The sequence below is a fragment of the Poromitra crassiceps genome (assembly GCF_964638095.1).
Source record: "Poromitra crassiceps genome assembly, chromosome: 29".
NCBI classification, from domain to species: domain Eukaryota; kingdom Metazoa; phylum Chordata; class Actinopteri; order Beryciformes; family Melamphaidae; genus Poromitra; species Poromitra crassiceps.
Genome location: NC_139641.1, coordinates 1,457,250 through 1,476,913, shown reverse-complemented (window position 1 = coordinate 1,476,913; position 19,664 = coordinate 1,457,250). Strand labels below are relative to the sequence as shown.

The 19,664-nt window shown below is 46.1% G+C and overlaps 1 protein-coding gene across 1 annotated transcript; it reads right to left on the bottom strand.

Annotated features, from left to right (window-relative positions):
- Nucleotides 1-644: 644 nt before the first annotated feature.
- Nucleotides 645-11,877, bottom strand: LOC310800267 (extracellular calcium-sensing receptor-like; the record flags this gene model as incomplete). Its single annotated transcript, XM_083662843.1, has 6 exons — nucleotides 645-1,543; nucleotides 9,399-9,522; nucleotides 9,666-9,893; nucleotides 10,081-10,291; nucleotides 10,655-10,843; nucleotides 11,636-11,877. The coding sequence occupies 6 exons, from the start codon at nucleotides 11,875-11,877 to the stop codon at nucleotides 645-647; spliced, it is 1,893 nt and encodes a 630-aa protein (XP_083518969.1).
- Between the last annotated feature and the right edge of the window lie 7,787 nt (nucleotides 11,878-19,664).

Sequence of the window (19,664 nt, the reverse complement as noted above, 5' to 3'; positions counted from 1 at the left end):
ACGGGGGCGGAGCGGGTGGCTGTGCTATGGCCAATGGCCATGACGCCTTCAGGCGCAATGGATGGTTTTATAGGGGTCAGTTTTGAGAAAATGGACATTATCCAGTAGGTTTGCTGCTGGGAAGCAGCTTGGCATAGTGTGATAATCCGAGGTTCGAAACAAAGTAAAACTGGATTTGTTTGAACTGTCATCTTCTACCAAGGAAGAATAAACATAAAAAATAAACTGACAAATACGTCGGGTCTCTGTGCTCGACTCGAGCTGAAACTACACGCACCACAGCGTATTTGGGCTTTGGGGGAGAGGCGGCCCACCACTGTGAGAGAAAGGGGTCCGCTGGATTTACATTATAAGACAAAACAAGAGCAACATTGCTAAGAGGAATGCAGCACGTTCCATCATGATTTTCAAAAAATGTTGTTTTCATGATTGTGGGTAATCAAAATCTGGATCATGCTTAATATTCAATTAATATGTTATATTGTGTAGATAATTATTACTTCTGTCAGGGACCTGAGAGGACTCAGTCCCATCATGAGAGACTTCTCACCTTGTTTCGTAAAACCTGGGTTATATTCATAACCTGGAGTTCTACTATGCCTATTATATTCACTCATTATATTCACTTGTTATGATGATTTTGATTACATTTTACCCATCATGTTCTTTTTTGTATTCTTTTCTGGCTTCACTAAGATTATGTAACATTTTGGAATGAAAATACAGATTAGCAGTGCAAAACTGGAGGCCAGAATTGCAAATATCTCCACAGCAACACTGAACTTCCCTGGAGAACTGACATATGCAGGGATAAAGGTCATCCAGACCGCACAGAATATCAGCATGCTGAAGGTGATGAATTTGGCTTCATTGAAATTATCAGGCAGGTTCCGAGCCAAAAAAGCTAGAAAGAAACATAACATAGCCAGGACTCCTATATACCCCAACACAGCCCAGAAGCCTACAGCTGAACCTAATGCACATTCTAAGATGATTTTGTCTTTAAAGTGTTTAAAATTCTTGAAAGGAAAAGGAGGAGAGATAGTTAGCCAAAGTATGCAAATCAGGACCTGTATGAGAGTGAAAGCCAGAACACTGAGTCTCTGCTGAGCAGGGCCGAACCATTTCATGATATTACTACCTGGAAGTGTAGCCCTGAAGGCGAGTAACACCACTATAGTTTTCCCCAGAAGACAAGACATGCAGAGGACAAAGGTGATCCCAAATGCTGTGTGTCGCAGCATGCAGGACCACTCAGAGGGCCGGCCGATGAAGGTCAGAGAACACAGGAAACACAGGGCCAGGGAGAAGAGCAGCAGGAAGCTTAGCTCAGAGTTGTTGGCCTTGACTATGGGGCTGTTCCTGTATCTGAAGAAGATGAAAGCCACCATAGCAGTCATGCAAGTTCCTAACAGGGCCGCCGCTGCGAGCAGTGCCCCCATAATCTCTTCATATGATAGAAACTCTGTGTCCTTCTTCTCACAGTCATCTCTTTTCTTGTTTGACCAGAATTCAGGATGGCATCGCTCACAGGTGATGGAATCTACAAGTTAAAATCAAAACAGATATTACATTTCCTGACTAGCTCCCCTATTTTCCCACAGCGGTGGCAGCAAGCCAGGCCAGCGTCAGAAGATGGCAAAGCTCAATCAGTCAGTCACTACAAATTTAGTGAAGGGGCGGGGTTAGGGAATAGGGGCCGTAGCGAGGGATACTCAGGGATCAAGTCGGGGTTCAACGGGTGGGTAGGGGGGACTGGCTAGGGGGATGTAGGTGGTGGAAGGGGGTGTGGTGAGGGATTGGAGCGGGACTAGGGAAAAGGGACCGTAGCTAGAGATAGGCAGGTCATACTGAGTCGGGGTTCAACGGGTGGCTAAGGCTTCTTTCACACAGACGACCTCCGCCTTGCCTTGCCTCAACCCACGCCGAGCTGGGCATGAACCTGTTACACGCTTTTGCGATCACACCGCACGCCTTTTGCACGCCGAACCTGGAGCCGAGTCACAAGCGCCTCTCCTCTCTCCCGACTGTATTTTTTCACGTGTTGTCCAGAATTGTCATGGGTAGCCTCTAGGTAAAATAAATCTGATATATTTAATGTTCTATTGATGCTGGATATGTATAACCAGGTCTGACTATAGTCGGACATTTTAGAGAGGTGATCTTGCAAGAATATGTGCTGGCACAACAACATTGTCCATCTTGCTTCTTCGGTCGCTATTCTCTCTCATGAAGATTTGTTTGCCGACAGGGAGAAAGCCCCACGTGATAGCCACCCGTCACCTCTCTCTCGCTCTCTCTCTCTGCTCAATACTGTTGTAGAAACTCCATTTTATTTTGAAATTCAGTTGACTTTGCCAGTTCCCACGGATATTGTCGCGTTTTTCTTTCATGGCTTGACAGAAAAGCCTGCCTGCACGCGCCTTGTCGGCGTGAAAATAGAACTCTCGCCTATTCGATAAAATCGGCAAGGCACAGGCAAGGCATGGGTACACGCAGGGTTCACGCTCAGGCGTCCGGTGTACACAGCCTCGTTGACTAAAACGGACGCCTATTAAAAAGCGTGGGTAAAGGCAAGGCATAGGCAAGGCTTGGGTCGCCGGTGTGAATTCAGCCTAAGTGGATGTGGGGTGGACAGGGGTCAAGGAAGGGGGCGGGGTTGGGGAAAAAGGGCCATAGCTAAGGATAGGAAGGTCCAGAGCCATGTAGATAGAAGAGTCCCGACATCTCCATTCACCCCAATGGACCAGTTTTTTACTCTCAAGAGTTCCAGGAAGTAAGGTCCTGGATTAAGCAGCACTGTCGAGTTGCAGCAAAATAGACAGTTTGTGTTGTACTCTGAAAGGGTTTTTCCCCCCTTGAATCAAATTGTACATTATCAGCTTTATTTTAGCATGCAAAAGTAGCGCAATACCCATTCCTGGCTGTTCATTCGCTAATGAGTCTCGCATTTTGGTCCTCCGCTGACGCCACTCTCTCTCTAGAGGACGCTAGGGTCACTAGAGGTCATAGAGAGCTGGGGATCAAGGGGTCGGTAAGGGGAGTGGCCATGGGGATGTGGGTGGGTGGGTTAGGCTTAGTGTAGGGTTAGGGGTAGGACCATTTGAAAACAATTAGATACCCCCAAAATATTGTCTAAAGGGCCATAAGGGTGGGCTTCAAGGTATTTGCACTTGCTAATTTCTTCTAGACAGATAGACGGTTCCATAACTATATGACCACCAGATAGCTATGTATAGAAAGTAGCCATTACCATGCCATGACAGCTACATTGCATATTATTTTGTGAATACTGATTCAATTATTTTGTAAAAAAAAAGATCCCCGGGGGCAGGGGATGGTCGCAATTAATGGCTCATTTCCACCACATGATACTGCATAGTACAGCTCGTCTCAACTTGGCTTTACTCGTCTTGACCTGATACACTGTCTTCTTCCACCGCAAGTTTACTCGCCTCCGCCCACAACTGGCTGTCATAGCGACAGCATATCTGCCCTTCGCCCTCCGTTTGTATAACGTTAAAATTAAATCCCTACACGGAACATAATTTTAAAAGCTGTAGATGGAAAATGTATGAAATCCCCTGGTTATATGTTGAATGCAGTTTTTTCAACGTTGATTTTTAGTTGAAATCTGGGTGATATTGGGTTTGAATGTCTCAGACCTAATTTCACCCTCTTTTCAACCGGCTAAAATGCGGTTACAACGTCAACGTATCAAAAAACACAATTTAGTTAATCATATTGTTAAAACGTTCGTTGTAGCTTCAAATAGAGACAATATTGATAGTGTGTGAATTGGCATTTGTCTGATTTATTGTGTAACTGAGAGTTGAAATCTGGTCTACACAAACAGTACATTTCAATGCATTTTATGTCACATGAAATATCATAAATATGGGACTTTATAGGCTGCTGCCAGCAAAAAGCTTCCAGGACACAATTAATACTTTAGCGCTATAAAATAATGAATTGAGTTCCCGCAGTAATGCGCATGCAAGTACTACTTAGTCGCTAGCTGTGACTGACTAGAATCTAGTCACTAGACCACACAATTCTGCACCGGTCTACACCCCAACTGCAGAAGGAGGTGCTCTGGGCATACTATATTATTAACAGACTGTATAGGCTACAAGGCTGTGTTCTCCCTGAGTTGCCGGTGTTAAATGAAGCCTCTGAAGCCGTACAGCCTACATAGACGCACACACAGTCAATATAATTTTATTGTTACATAATATAATAGTCTGGCACACATGATATAAAATATACCTGTTTCTGATTGTTTAGCCTGTGGTGCCGTACAATCATGTACAAGTTATGTACGAGATAGTAATAGACTATATCATACATGGGCAAAATACGGCCCGCAGGCCGGATGTGGCCCACGATGGAATTGCAAAAAAAAAAAAAAAAATTGACACACACAGTGCATCTGAACGCAACATGCAAGATACCCGCTGAATAAGTGTCCAAATGTTCATGTCATATTCTGGCCAATACTCCACTTCTGTTATAGCATTTCAGTCTGGAATATGGAATATCTTTCAATAATCTTTATGACTAAAAGGCTACATTGAAGTAGAAATCTAAATAACTCAAATAACTCATTGGTTTTGGATTTATCTAGCTTCAAGACTGCATTTTTGTTTGTGTGACCCTCAACACAGGCTTTGATCATCCCGGGACACTTACTGATACTTAACTCATTGGCTGCCAGCCATTTCTGGAAAACGGATGCTCCCAGTGCCAGCCCTTTCAGAGCGTTTTCAGTGATTTCTCAAGACCCACAGAATATTGTGTTATATTACTATGTAAACACTGAACACGCCCAAAGAACGATGAGACTCTCTTGTATCATCAGCAAAAAAAAGTTTATTGATATCATTTTCCGTTCTTTAATTATCAGCAGTAGAAGATAGGTTGGTTTCACCAAAAACAGACGTTTCAAACTAGAAGCTGAGATAATGAGCCTTTTGTGAAATGAAGCATTTCAAGCACATCACTGACTCTGAAGCTAATATTTTCTCATGTAGTGACACCTCAAAAATAATTTCCTTCAATAAAACAGCGAAAACAAAGGAATTTTGATGGCAAAATAATATTTTTTAGCTGCAACCAGCAGCGCTGGCCCCTGCGTGCGCAGACCCTACACCTTCTTGCTGGTCTTGATTTACTGCTGGTGGGCATCAGGTATTCTAGCTTGTGTTTGCCAATCTGTCCATCGAGCCTGCTGTCTGGGTCGGTGTTGTATGGTGCCCTGCGGGGTTCCTCTGCCTTTCTGACATGCTGCCACTCCGAACGTTAACTTCCATTATTCGGACTGGCGGTCGTTCACCTTAGAAGCCGCAATGCCGACCTTAGGTTTAGGCGTGGGGGTGGGAGAGGTTAGGTTTTGGGTTAGGGTCTGGGGGAGGTTAGGTTTAGGCATGGGGGGAGGTTAGGTTTGGCGTGGGGGCTGGGAGAGGTTAGTGAAAAACGGGGAATATAGACCCCCTTTCTGAGTGCCGATATTTCGGAGTGGCAGAACGTCGGAGTGGCAGCACGTCGGAGTGGCAGCATGTAACCGTGCCCTGCGTGCCCCACCCCCCTCAACTGCAAACTCCTCCTCCGTGGGAGTGTCTCTGGTGGCTCTCTGCTGCTCTGAACTTTCTGCTGCACGTTTCAAAGTGCGCTGCACAGCGTCTATTTTCACAGCGCTCCGCCGTTTTTGTGCGCCGGCTCCCAGCGCTCCCAGCTGAGAATAATTTATCTTTTCAGAAAGACGCTGGTGTCGGGTGCTCCTTTTCTGGCAACTAATCATATGGAGAAACTATCGCAACAGACAGAAAGGCTCAATTGTGGGAGCAGATTGCTGCTGTTCACAGGCACAGCTAACGTTACAGCATGCATCGGTTTCCGTTTCCCCACGGCTTCTTCTCTGTTTTTTCCTCACCTTTCTCTAATCTGGAGAGCACTGTTGCCACCTAATGGGTCCGTAAAATAGCTTATACACCTTCAACATCCCCCATATTTTTACAGGAGATGCATCTTCAGGGGAGATGGACTGCCGTGAAGCTGCTGCTGCTATGATCGGAGAGAGAGGTGACGTAGAACCCTTGCTATATATGTGAGAATTAACTGACGTCATATCTGACGTCATTACAGACATCATACTAAGACTTTGACTGACCATGTCATACTAGAACTTGACTGACGTCAGGGGGTGATCGGATTAGATTATGCACGAATGGCCTTCTGCTTGAAATATGGTCTAGAGACCTCACTTCAATCATGAGAGGCCAGTTGGTAGGATTTAACAAACTTTATTTAGCAATCGGCATGCATGGCAAATACTTTGGCGCATGACTCCATTAGCCAGTGGCGCTGCTCTTGAGGCAAGAGGAGGGCATCTGCATAGGCTAGGAGATCCCCCAAAAGGAAGATCTGATTACCGGAGGTTAATTGAGATCTGCGGGCACCGGTAGTTGATTGTACTTTTCTGGCCTTCGACCTTTTAGCGACTTACAGCTATTTGCGGCTGGCGCTCCCAACTCGGTCGGGCCTTCGATCTTGGTACATTAGTAGTTGATTGTACTTTTCTGGCCTTTTCTGGCCTTCAACCTTTTTTAACGACTTACGGCTACTTGTGGCTGGCGCTTCCCAAACCCGGACGGGCCTTCGATCTTGATCCCCCTACTTGTGGCTGGCGCTTCCCAACTCGGTCGGGCCTTGCGCGCCGCACGACTTGGCCTTCTGACTGACCCTGACTCTCTCTCGACTCTCTCTCTCTTCCCCCCAAAAATGATCCGGGAGATTTACTGCGCCTTACTGGGCGCTGTGCTTTTCGGGGAGCCACCACCAACGAGACATTTTGGCACGGAAGCCCGGGACACTGTTCGTTGCCATGCTCGCCGATTAAGGGAGGAGGGTTCTTTGGGCCACGGTATGGCTGCCTGCTCCGGGCGGGTGTAGCTGGAGAGCTGATGAAGACCAGCGGGAGCGTCCGCTTGAGGTGCAGGATGAACCAGGATCTTGTCATGTGATGACGAGGTGCGATGAGGAACGGGGGAGCCGGGGGCCAGTCTGAGGCCTGAGCCTGATGTCGCGAGCCATGGGGAGTAGATTGTTTCCAGAAGTTAGGATGACTTAGGGGTTGGTGACTTGGTGACTTACGGCTGGCGCTTCCCAACTTGGCGCTGGACTTGGATGACTTAGGGGTTGGTGACTTAGTGACTTAGGGGTTCCCGACTTGGCCTGGGTGACTTAGTGACTTGGGGGTAGGTGACCTAGTGACTTACGGCTGGCGCTTCCCAACTTGGCGCTGGACTTGGATGCCTTCGGGGTTGGTGACTTAGTGACTTAGGGGTTCCCGACTTGGCCTGGGTGACTTAGTGATATCCCAACTTGGCGCTGGACTTGGATGACTTAGGGGTTGGTGACGTAGTGACTTAGGGGTTCCCGACTTGGCCTGGGTGACTTAGTGACTTGACTTGGCGCTAGACTTGGATGACTTAGGGGTTTGTATGGCGAACCAAATGTACAACGAGGAGTCCGGAATCCGAGTCCGGATCCGGATCTTCCCCCTGACTTAGGGGTTGGTGACTTAGTGACTTAGGGGTTCCCGGCTTGGCCTGGGTGACTTGACTTGGCGTTGGACTTGGGTGACTTCGGGGTTTGTATGGTGAACCGAATTGTACGATGAGGGGTCCGGAATCCGAATCCGGATCCGGATCTTCCCCCCAGAGGTTGTCGGCTTTTAACATGTATGTTTGTTTTTTGTTTTTTTTCCCCTTCCTCTTAGTTGTATTATTACTATTGTTATTAGTGGGCATTTAATGATGGAATGATCGGATCACAGACCAGATAAATTGTCAATCAACTCGCTTTATTTAATCAAAACACAAGGGACACCTACAGTACATGTGGTGTTTTCAAAGCAATGTAAATCAATATCCCTTTTTTGGTGGGGGGGGGATCCTTTGCGGGCAGCCGGAGCGGGGGTGGGCGTCCCCGCAGGTGCTACATGCGTGCAGGAAATTACATTTGGGATATGTGCACACGTTTTCATTGAAATATCTGCAAAGGGAGCTGGGGGTATGGGTATGCACCTGGGAGGACCCGCTGGTGGAGGGGGCGGCGCCGGACTGAAAGGCCGCCTTTGGGCAGAATTGTGCAGAGTGCCCCGGTTCGCCGCACGAGTAACAGGTGTTCCCCGGCCGCCCACTAACCAGCGACGTGAATATCTGCATGTCCATGATGGACCAGTTAAGCCGCGTATTAGCCTGAGTGATCATCAGGGCGGCTTTAGCGGAGAATGCTTTATGATATTGGTAGAATAGTTTAGACGTCATACTAAGACTTTGACTGACCACGTCATACTAGAACTTGACTGACGTCAGGGGGTGATCGGATTAGATTATGCACGAATGGCCTTCTGCTTGAAATATGGTCTAGAGTCCTCACTACACCTGAGACAGACAGACCCAGGGATCAAGTTACAGAGAGCCCACTTTACACTGTTTACACAGCCTGTGACTCTTGTTAAAGCCGTGATCATTGTGGGATTATTACACCTGAGAGACAGACAGACCCGGACTCTGTACTGCACTCACTGTCATTGGCTGCTGCTATAATCGTATATGGTTATTGTTATTTTATTTTTGTGTTGAGATGACAAGTTTTGCACTGTCTTTCGAATAAGTTCAGTGTTTCTGCCTGTGTTGCTGTCTGTTGTAGTGTAATTATAAAATGACCTAAAGGGAGAGCAGGTCACCAAGTGAGTGAGAAAAGGAAAAATACTGAATAATTACATCACTACAGTATAATCCTAATGTTAATTTAAAATGAGATATTCATCTAAATATGGCTAATAAATCATCCAAACGTCCATAAAAACGTAAATTTTTCGTCGGCGCGCTTATAAAAAACGGCGCCCCGAGGTCGCCGAAAAAATAAATAAAATAAAAAATATATATATTGTGTCCCCCTTATTGCAAAATCGTTCGGGCGCCAGTGGTGTAGTCATGTTTATAGTCATGATGTCGGGGGACTCAATATAGATAAATTGATTTATTCTATTATGCAAACCCAATGAGTCCTCTATACGTTTTTAGCTCTTTTTGCAACTGCTGCGCCTGTTGCCTAATGCACTTTTTATACTCTTTTTTAAAGTTTTGTTGTGATGCTTTTAAATGTCCATTTTATTCTCTTCTTTTATTCTTTTATTTTCCTGTCATCCATTTTATGTGAAGCACTTTGAATTGCCTCTGTGTATGAAATGTGCTATACAAATAAACTTGACTTGACTTGACTTGACTTAATACTGAATGTTGATCATGTGTTTTTGTTTGTTTGTCTTGTTCGTATGTTGTTCAGAAACATTTTAAATAAAATATTGAAACAAAAAAATACTAGAGTACCTGTGGTGTTGGTGACTTCTCCCTCTGCACATGGTATACAGTCAAAACAGCAGACCGCCTTTCCTTTCTGGAGGACCTTACGGGTTCCTGGGAGACAGCTCTCACTGCACACTGACACAGGCACCTGCATTAACAAAAAAGCAATATGAGATACACTTTGATATGCTGTTGTCTTTACAAGTCACCATTTGGAATTCTGATCAAAGCGACATTACGATACAATAATCCCACAAGTTAACAATCCATGAATGATCATACAGTATTAACCTGTTCTGAGTTCTGTGCCCAAATTAAGGACTTGGTGTGCAGATTTAGCTGTTTTTCTGCAGGTAAAGATGCGTCGTAAAGACCAACGGTGACAAACTCCACATTGCCATTTTCGGTCGGCTGCCAGTTTATGATTTCATACTTTGCTGCTGGGTCTCCATTCTCATCAAAGTAAACGTCCTCCCCCTCCTTTGTCTTGAACTGAACCTTTTTTATGAGCTGCAAAATCTAAGCAGATAGATATTAATTTACGTATTCCATTCAATGTAAACCACCTCATATTAGCTCTGCAGAATGATGGACATGCAACAATATATTCAACAAAATACAGTTAAAAATTAAAAAAGCAACAACAAAAAGTTAATGTGAAGCACATAATGTTGAACTATCATTCAGCCTTCAGTGTTCAACTCACTGTGAATGGATCTGGCTGTATCTTATTGCCACATAATTCTTTACAGCCAAGAACACTATGTAGTGCGTGAGCCACAGCATACACTCCTTTATAGATATTGTTAAATAAGGGCATGTATGACATATCAGTGAAACTGTTTTGCTGCCCAGACAGATCTTCAGACCCTGTACAGTATCTCTGATTCCCTCCTGAACCCGTCGTCTGCTTGAACCTACAATCAAACACTGTCTCCCATAATTCAGTGAACAATTCATTATGAGATGAAATGAGTGACTTTACATCCAGCATGAACTCTCTCATGCCTGTGACATGTGCCTTGGCGATGGACAGCCCTATAGCACCATCCAGGATGTAGTGTTCATTCATCGTTGCAGTGGAGGGAGAAATGATCCAGCCCTCACTGCCTACCCACTGGTACCCAGTCAGGTTTTGGGAGGCCATCTCATGTATTAGTATTTTCAAATCAAAGCCGGGGAGGAAAGCAACAATCACCTGGGAAGTGGAAACTTTGATAATGTCAATTATTGCCTGTATTTTTTCTGGTGGATCTGTTCTAATGAAGGCTACAGAGTACTCTAGACAGATGCCCAGCTTTTGGGCCGTCTCTGCGAATATGGCCATGCCGTTATTGCCATAATCATTATAGCTCCTAATTCCCCCGACCCAAGTCCAGCCAAAGTGCTTGACCAACTGGGCCAGAGCTCTGCTCTGGTAGAAGTCACTGGGTATTGTTCTGAGGAAGGATGGGTACTGGACTTTGTCACTGAGACAAGCACAGGTGGCAGAGGGGCTGATCTAGGGAGTAGAAAGGAATGATATTCCCATGATGATGATGGAAAAACAACACAACACAACAAAAACAGGAAAACATAGAGGACATTAGCATTAATTATCTTAAAACTGCCTTTACTGTGAGCAGTCAGACAAGGTGCAACATAATAGTTTCTGTATTATCAAGAAAATAAAACTAAATAAATAGATCAAACTGTGGCCATGGTCCATTACAGTACATGACTATACATTAAGTGAAAAAAAACTACCCACCAATGGGATATTAAAAGGTCCAATGAGAGTGGATATAGCCATGGAAGGAGAGGAGGACTCTCCTATAATGGCCAGCACTTGGGCCGGTCTGGTGCAGGGTGCCTTGGAGGCTGTGGATATATCCTCATTACCATTAGCCAAGGCCAGTGTCACCCTTATTGACCTTGGAATGGAGTAACATGAATCATATATCTTGTAGCCCAGAAAGATGCCAGGCAGCAAGTCTGTGCTGTTGTTAATCTCCTCAATGGCAAAGAGCATAGCCTGAGCAAACTGGAACCCGTAGAAAACCAACCTTGACCAAGACAATTATACATAGTTGTTGTTACTGTATACATAGCCAATATGTCCATGAAATGAAACACAATTAAAAGTGAGATGAGCAAACATTTCTTATTTCGTAACTCAGCGTGATAACCTTTTTTAATATTTATTTTTTATATCTACCCAGCTCTTCTAATCTTCTATCTTACTTACTGTATGTCAAGCAGCTTGCTACAGTCTGATTTACCTTGTGCACTGCACTGGTGGTGGTCTGTACATGTAGGTGTCCTGCCTGTCTTTCCATTCCCAGGGGAAGCTGCTGTGGAAAGGGAAGAGTCCACCCAAGATAATGTGCCCATTCTTAGACAGCTGAGGGATCTCCGGCTCCCCTATCTGCCGACACACCGGCTCCTCAGTTCCAGAGAGAGATGCCACCAGCAGCAGCTGCAGAAGGACCCAACCCTGCTCTGTCCAGCTTTGGGTGGACATCATACTAAAGACTGTTTACACACCAAGAGCGATCTGAAAATACAGCATGAAAATGCAATGCAAATTTAGACCCACCTGTCAATCACAGCAACACGTCTTCACGTCAGAAGCCAATTTCAGAAAAATTGACCCTGGTCCGGGGATGGGGGGGGGGACATTGACTGATATAGGTTAAAAAAAATCGTATTGACGGGTGCAAACGAAAAAAACGCATGTGTAAGGACCTTAAGAGAGAAACTGCAGGGCAGCAGCAGGTGCACCCTAAAAGGAGCAGGGCAGAGCTTGCATCTGTATTTATAGATATTAAAACATCACACATAGCAGTGATGTTAGGGCTCCACAGGGAGGACAGGACAGAGGAGGGAGGTGCACAACTGGAAAGTTCTTAATGTGTTTTGGCTGTATCTTATTAGTAGCCTATTCAGTCACTTAACATTCTGGTGTTTTTCCATTCAATATTTGAATCTCTGATTTGCAGCACTTTGAAAAATAATGGATGAGCGCTAAAGCCTCGAAACTTATATTTTAAATGGTTAAAGGGGAACTAAACCCCCGGAGTCAACGTCTCATGTTGGGCTGGCTGGGGGGCGGGGCTTACGTCATGGCCTTTCACCCCACACTGACCCCTCACACATGATCAGCCCCCGCCACAGTCACACACAATCACATGTAGCATAGGATACTCACATGTAGCGGAGAATACTCTCACATGTAGCAGAGGATACTCTCACATGTAGCAGAGGATACTCTCACATGTAGCGGACGATACTCTCACATAGCGGAGGATACTCTCACATGTAGCGGAGGATACTCTCCGCAAGGGCTGTGGGTTTCATTATAACACCTCATGGTGGTTTCGACATGGCCCGTAGCGTGGAGGGCAGTCAGCGAGTACGTTGGACTGAGTGGTAGGTACTGGAAATGATGTGTCTGTTTTATTCCAGCTCCCTGGTTGTAATGTTACATTACAACTATGAACTACCTGTAGTAGGGGAGAACCGGTACGAATGAAGCAGCGGGGCGGATGAGGCACGGCCTCATATAGGTATCTTTGACGTGACCCCGGAAGACGAAACTCTGGATTCATCTTGCACTTCCTGTTAAATGGCTCTCTGGAAAATTTCAGCCTTCTACGTCACCGTGCGGCAGACTCAGCCACCAAAACGTTGTTTTCCATGCCATTTTTTAATCGTAAGTAAAATATTGGAAACGGTGTGTTTTTCTATTTTGTCTTAGAGTTTATTTATTTAATGCTGCAAACATAATTCATCTGTTATACCTATCAGTAGACTACCGCTCAGTGGTTGTTTCATGTAGCATGTTAGCTTAGCTTCTGCGCTAGCTTAGCTTCTATACAGGAAGACACGGGTGGGGCGAATGAAGCACTTTGCTACTATTGTGCCCCAGCCTTAACGGGGTCAGCCCAATGTTCCCAGGGCCCAATGTTCCCCGGATGTTGTAACAGTCCTGGAAACACCTGGGGCCGGTTGCACCAACTGGTCTTAACTATGCCTGGTCGTAACTCCTACGTCGGTCTTAGTTAAGACCATGGACTTACGCCTGTTGCACCAACACGGCTCCTCTGGTCTTAACTACGCTGGTCGTAGCAATGCGCGTTCATGTGAATTGTCGGGGAATGCCCTCTGATTGGCCCACATGTGCCTCGCGCCGTCACCCACTACTGTATGTGCGTCACTACACCCTCCCTCCTCCCACCCCCCTCCTCCTGTGGAAGCCCCGGGGGAAAATGGCGGCGGCGATTAGTGTCAGGGAGTCTGAATGAAATTGAATGTAACGTTCCCAATACTATGTATTACATTCTAAACTAGAACGACCGCAACGCTGACTTATGCCTCCGCCATTAGTTCATTCTGGAGTCCAAATCGCCATTTGAGGCAAATTGGAAGAGATTCCGTCAAGGCGCTCCTGTGATGTTGCGTTACAGAGCTTGGAAATTGGGTGTGTGAGAGGTCACAGTGACCTTGAACTTTGACCACCAAAATGTAATCAGTTCATCCTTGAGTCCAAGTCGATGTTTGAGACAAGTTTGATTAAATTCCGTCAAGGCATTCCTGAGATATCGCGTTAACAAGCTTGAAAATGGCGTTGGAGAGCTCACCTTGACCTTTGACCTTAGACCACCAAAATCTAATCAGTTCATCCTTGACTCCAAGTCGATGTTTGAGACAAGTTTGATTAAATTCCGTCAAGGCATTCCTGAGATATCGCGTTAACAAGCTTGAAAATGGCGTTCGAGAGGTCACAGTGACCTTGACCTTTGACCTTTGACCACCAAAATCTAATCAGATCATCCTTGAGTCTAAGTCGATGTTTGAGGCAAATTTGATGAAATTCCGCCCAGGCGTTCCTCAGATATCGCGTTAACAAGCTTGAAAATGGCGTTCGAGACGTCACAGTGACCTTGACCTTTGATCTTTGACCACCAAAATCTAATCAGATCATCCTTGAGTCTAAGTCGATGTTTGAGGCAAATTTGATGAAATTCCGTCCAGGCGTTCCTCAGATATCGCGTTAACAAGCTTGAAAATGGCGTTCGAGAGGTCAAAGTGACCTTGACCTTTGACCACCAAAATCTAATCAGATCATCCTTGAGTCTAAGTCGATGTTTGAGGCAAATTTGATGAAATTCCATCCAGGCGTTCCTCAGATATCGCGTTAACAAGCTTGAAAATGGCGTTCGAGAGGTCACAGTGACCTTGACCTTTGACCTTTGACCACCAAAATCTAATCAGATCATCCTTGAGTCTAAGTCGATGTTTGAGGCAAATTTGATGAAATTCCGTCCAGGCGTTCCTCAGATATCGCGTTAACAAGCTTGAAAATGGCGTTCGAGAGGTCACAGTGACCTTGACCTTTGACCTTTGACCACCAAAATCTAATCAGATCATCCTTGAGTCTAAGTCGATGTTTGAGGCAAATTTGATGAAATTCCGTCCAGGCGTTCCTCAGATATCGCGTTAACAAGCTTGAAAATGGCGTTCGAGAGGTCACAGTGACCTTGACCTTTGACCTTTGACCACCAAAATCTAATCAGATCATCCTTGAGTCTAAGTCGATGTTTGAGGCAAATTTGATGAAATTCCGTCCAGGCGTTCCTCAGATATCGCGTTAACAAGCTTGAAAATGGCGTTCGAGAGGTCACAGTGACCTTGACCTTTGACCTTTGACCACCAAAATCTAATCAGATCATCCTTGAGTGTAAGTCGATGTTTGAGGCAAATTTGATGAAATTCCGTCCAGGCGTTCCTCAGATATCGCGTTAACAAACATCGTACGGACGTACGGACAGCCGTACGTACGTACGGACGGACAACCCGGATCCATAATGCCTCCGGCCTGGCTATCGCCGGCGGAGGCATAAAAAGTAACAGCAACATTTGGGAAGGCTAAGCCACACAACTAGTTAGTTATAATCTAACGTCGTGCTTTCAAAGACGGCGAACTGGCGGTGTTACGACGATGACGGTCAAAAAGGTCTCCGCGGAGATCTCTGCTACGCCTCCTCCTGACGAGGCGTAAGAGTTACGCCTGGTCTTAGTGAAAATAAGGCTTAAGTCGTCTTGGTGCAACCGGCGTAGCTGTTAGGTTGTAAAGTTACGACCAACTTAGCTTAAGACCAGTGGAAGACCAGTTGGTGCAACCGGCCCCAGGAAAGTCTGGGGCAATCCTGGAAACAACCTCCCCATGTATGAATCTTAAAAATAAATAAAAGCTGTATTCGGGACAGCCCTACGGTAAATAAAGTTCTAAAGTAAACAACATTGTCTTAATATTCATGGTACTATGATTCAAGATACATGATACACACCTGATTAAGCCATCTCTACCACTCGGTTAAGGTTATGCAAAAAAAAAAAAAAATGTCACTGTAGTAGGCCATGTGTTTTCAGACCGCCTCCTACAAGGAAGTTAACCACTAAAGATTCACTCCAGACAGGTGAGCTCAGCTGGTGAACAGAATTATGTAACTTGATGCAACAAAAAAACTGTCTGACCCATATAAATGTATGTTATATGGGTAAAAAAAAATTTTTTAACTGCTCTGCCAAATGGTAGAGTTGTGAATTCATGGTAAAAAATGTCCATGGTGTGGCAACTCAACCGTTTAGTAGAGGATGTTTAAAATTGACTATTTTCTATGGGATAAAAAGACTTTGGATCATGCATTGTTGTTAATATGTTAGATTCAGTGTTCACTCTCCCCTCTCTAATGATGAAGTGCTTAAACTCATCAGCTCTAACAAAGCCACTTACTGCCCCCTCGGTCCTATACCCTCCTCTCTCCTCCAAACCATCTCACCTGACATATCTCCCTTCCTCACTACCTTCATAAACTCCTCTCTGTCCTCTGGTCTTGTTCCGCCTGCTCTAAAGACTGCAAGAGTCAAGCCTCTGCTTAAGAAACCCTCCCTTGACCCTACTGCTATCCAGAACTACAGACATGTCTCTCTTCTCTCATTCCTTTCCAAAACCCTCGAAACAGCAGTGTCCGACCACTTTCTCTCTATCTCTCCCAGAATGACCTCCTGGACCCTCTGCAGTCCGGTTTCAAGGCTTCTCACTCCACTGAGACAGCTCTTCTTGCAGTCACAGAGGCCCTTCACACTGCTAAGGCCTCATCCCTCTCCTCTGTCCTTGTCCTCCTTGACCTGTCTGCTGCCTTCGACACAGTCAACCACCACTGACTGAAACCTGGCTTTCACCCGACACTACGGACCACACCATCACAATACCCGGGTTCAGCATACACAGAGCAGACAGAGACGCGGAGCCATCCGGGAAATCAGAATCAGAATCAGAAAGACTTTAATGATCCCCGGGGGGAAATTGGGACAAGTTACAGTAGCTCGCTCACAGAACACACATAGCATAAAATAAACAGTAAATGCGATATTAAGCAAAATAAGCAGAATAAGAACACAACATAGCATAGCATTTACAGTAGTAAATGCGATAGAAGCAAAAATAAGTAGAATATGTCTAAGTAAGCAAAATACGTAGAGTAAGTATACATTCCGTGCCAATTATCATTATTGCACACTGGACTTATATTAAGTTGGCTTGCCCTATACGTTACACGTGATTCAGCTAGGCACAGTTAATCGGCTGGCTCAGTCTCAGGGAGCGTCTCCGAGGTGCTCTTTTAAGAGAGGCATTAAATAGACCAATGGCCACAGGCAGGAATGATTTCCTGTGCCTCTCCGTATTGCATCTAGGTGGAATCAGTCTCTCACTGAACGTACTCCTGTGTTTGACTAGCACGCCGTGGAGTGGGTGCGAGTCATTGCTCATGATGGAGCGTAGCCTGGACAACGTTCTCTTCTCTGACACCGCAGTCAGAGAGCCCAGATCCAGCCCCACAATGTCCCTGGCCTTACAGATCAGTTTGTTGAGTCTGTTGGCATCCGCTGCCTTCAGCCTGCTGCCCCAGCACACAATAGCATACAGGAAGGCACTAGCCACTACCGACTCATAGAATATCCTCAGCATGGTCCGGCAGACGTTGAGGGACCTCAGCCATCTCAGAAAGTAGAGACGGCTTTGCCCCTTCTTGTAGAGTGCATCAGAGTTCTTAGCCCAGTCTAGTTTATTGTCAATGTACACTCCAAGGTACTTGTAATCCTCCACTATGTCGACACTGACCCCGTGGATTGAAACAGGGGTCACCGGAGCCTTGACCCTCCTCAGGTCCACCACCAGCTCCTTTGTCTTTGACACGTTGAGCTGCAGGTGGTTCTGCTCACACCATGTGACAAAGTTGGCCACCACATCCCGATACTCATCGTCATCGCCATCTTTGATACATCCCACTATCGCAGAGTCGTCAGAGAACTTCTGAAGGTGGCAAGACTCTGTCTGGTAGACTCTGTCTGGTAGGTGAAGTCCGTGGTGTAGATGGTGAAGAAGAAGGGAGAGAAGACCGTCCCCTGTGGTGCTCCCGTATTGCTGACCACTCTGTCTGACACACAGTTCTGCAGGCGCACATACTGTGGTCTGCCAGACAGGTAGTCCACAATCCAGGCCACCAGGGGGGCATCCACCCGCATCGCCGTCAGCTTCTCACCCAGTAGAGCCGGCCTGATGGTGTTGAAAGCACTGGAGAAGTCGAAGAACATGACTCTCACAGTGCTGGCCGGGTTGTCAAGGTGGGCGTAGGCGCGGTTGGTCAGGTAGATGACAGCTTCCTCCACTCCCAGTCGGGGCTGGTAGGCGAACTGGAGGGGGTCAAGGGATGGTTTGACCCTAAGCCTGAGCTGCTCCAGGACGAGTTTCTCCAGGGTCTTCGTGATGTGGGACGTCAAAGCTACCGGCCTGTAGTCGTTGGAGCCACTGGGTCTTGGCTTTTTAGGTACAGGAACGATACAGGACATTTTCCACATCACGGGGACCTTTTGGAGACTCAGGCTCTTGTTGAAGATCAGCTGTAGCACATCACACAGCTGGGGGGCACAGGCTTTGAGCACCATGGGGCTGACGCGAGGGGCGGCGGGGTCTGTCTGATGATAAATAAGAACTGGTGTGCGAATATCACTAACATCGGAACGCACTGCACAGCGGACTTGGAATACGTAATGCTTCAATGTGTACCGTATTACAGCCTGAGGCACCCCAACCCCCCCCAATCACCATCAACGGCACAGTGGTGGAAAGGGTGGACAGCTTCAAGTACCTGGGAGTCAACATCCACCAGGACCTGACATGGGCCGGTCACACCGCCACTGTTGTCAAAAAGGCCCAACAGCGACTACACGGACTCAGGCGCCCGAAGAAATTTGGGCTAAGGCCAGAAATCCTTAGGGACTTCTACAGAGGCACCATTGAAAGCCTGCTGACTGGCTGCTTCACCACCTGGTACAGGAGCTGTACCACCATGGACCGCAGGGCGCTAAGAAGAGTGAGGCGTGCGGCCCAGCACGTAACAGGATGTGAGCTGCCAGAACTGCAGGAACTGTATAACCAGCGGTGCCTCAGGAGGTCCCTGAAGATCATCAAAGACACAAACCATCCCCACAACAGCCTGTTCTCCCTGTTACCCTCAGGGAGGAGATACAGGGTCCCAAAAGCACGCACAAATCGCTTGAGGGACACTTTCTTCCCGCAGGCCACGAGACTCCTTAACATACACAAATAGTGTAGTAGCTGTACTGTACCGTACTGTAGCTGCTACCATTATGTATGTCTAATGTTTAATTGTATGTTTAATTAGGTATATGCTATTTGCACCTGTGCAAACAGAACGTCGAATTTAAAATGTTTAAGTACGTCTAAAGTATGCACATGACGTGCACCTATGTGCAGTGAATATGCCACTGTCTCTGACTTGTCTTATCACTTTACTGCCTTATTGCTTGTTGTGTCTCTTGTTGTTTTTGCACTCATATGCCCTGTTATATTTGTACTATGTTGTTAACGGAGTCCACAGCACAATCATTTCACACGTGATACTTGTACTATGGAGTGAGAATAAAAATCTTGAATCTTGAAGCTTGCTGTTAATGAACATTATATAGGCTAATCATGGTGGTAAAACAACTAATAATATATAAAAATGATAATTAGGTAAACTGTAAGTCAGTTACTCTTGAACACCAGTCTTGAACCATGACACCAAGGAGCACCCACTCATAGAACCGGGGTTATGCACAATAACCGCCATACATTGGGATCCGCACCGAACCAACATCAAAAGGACCCACCCATCGTGGCCGAGTTACAGTGTTACAATTAGCAGCGCTATGAGTGCGATCTACATAATGGTGACAGGG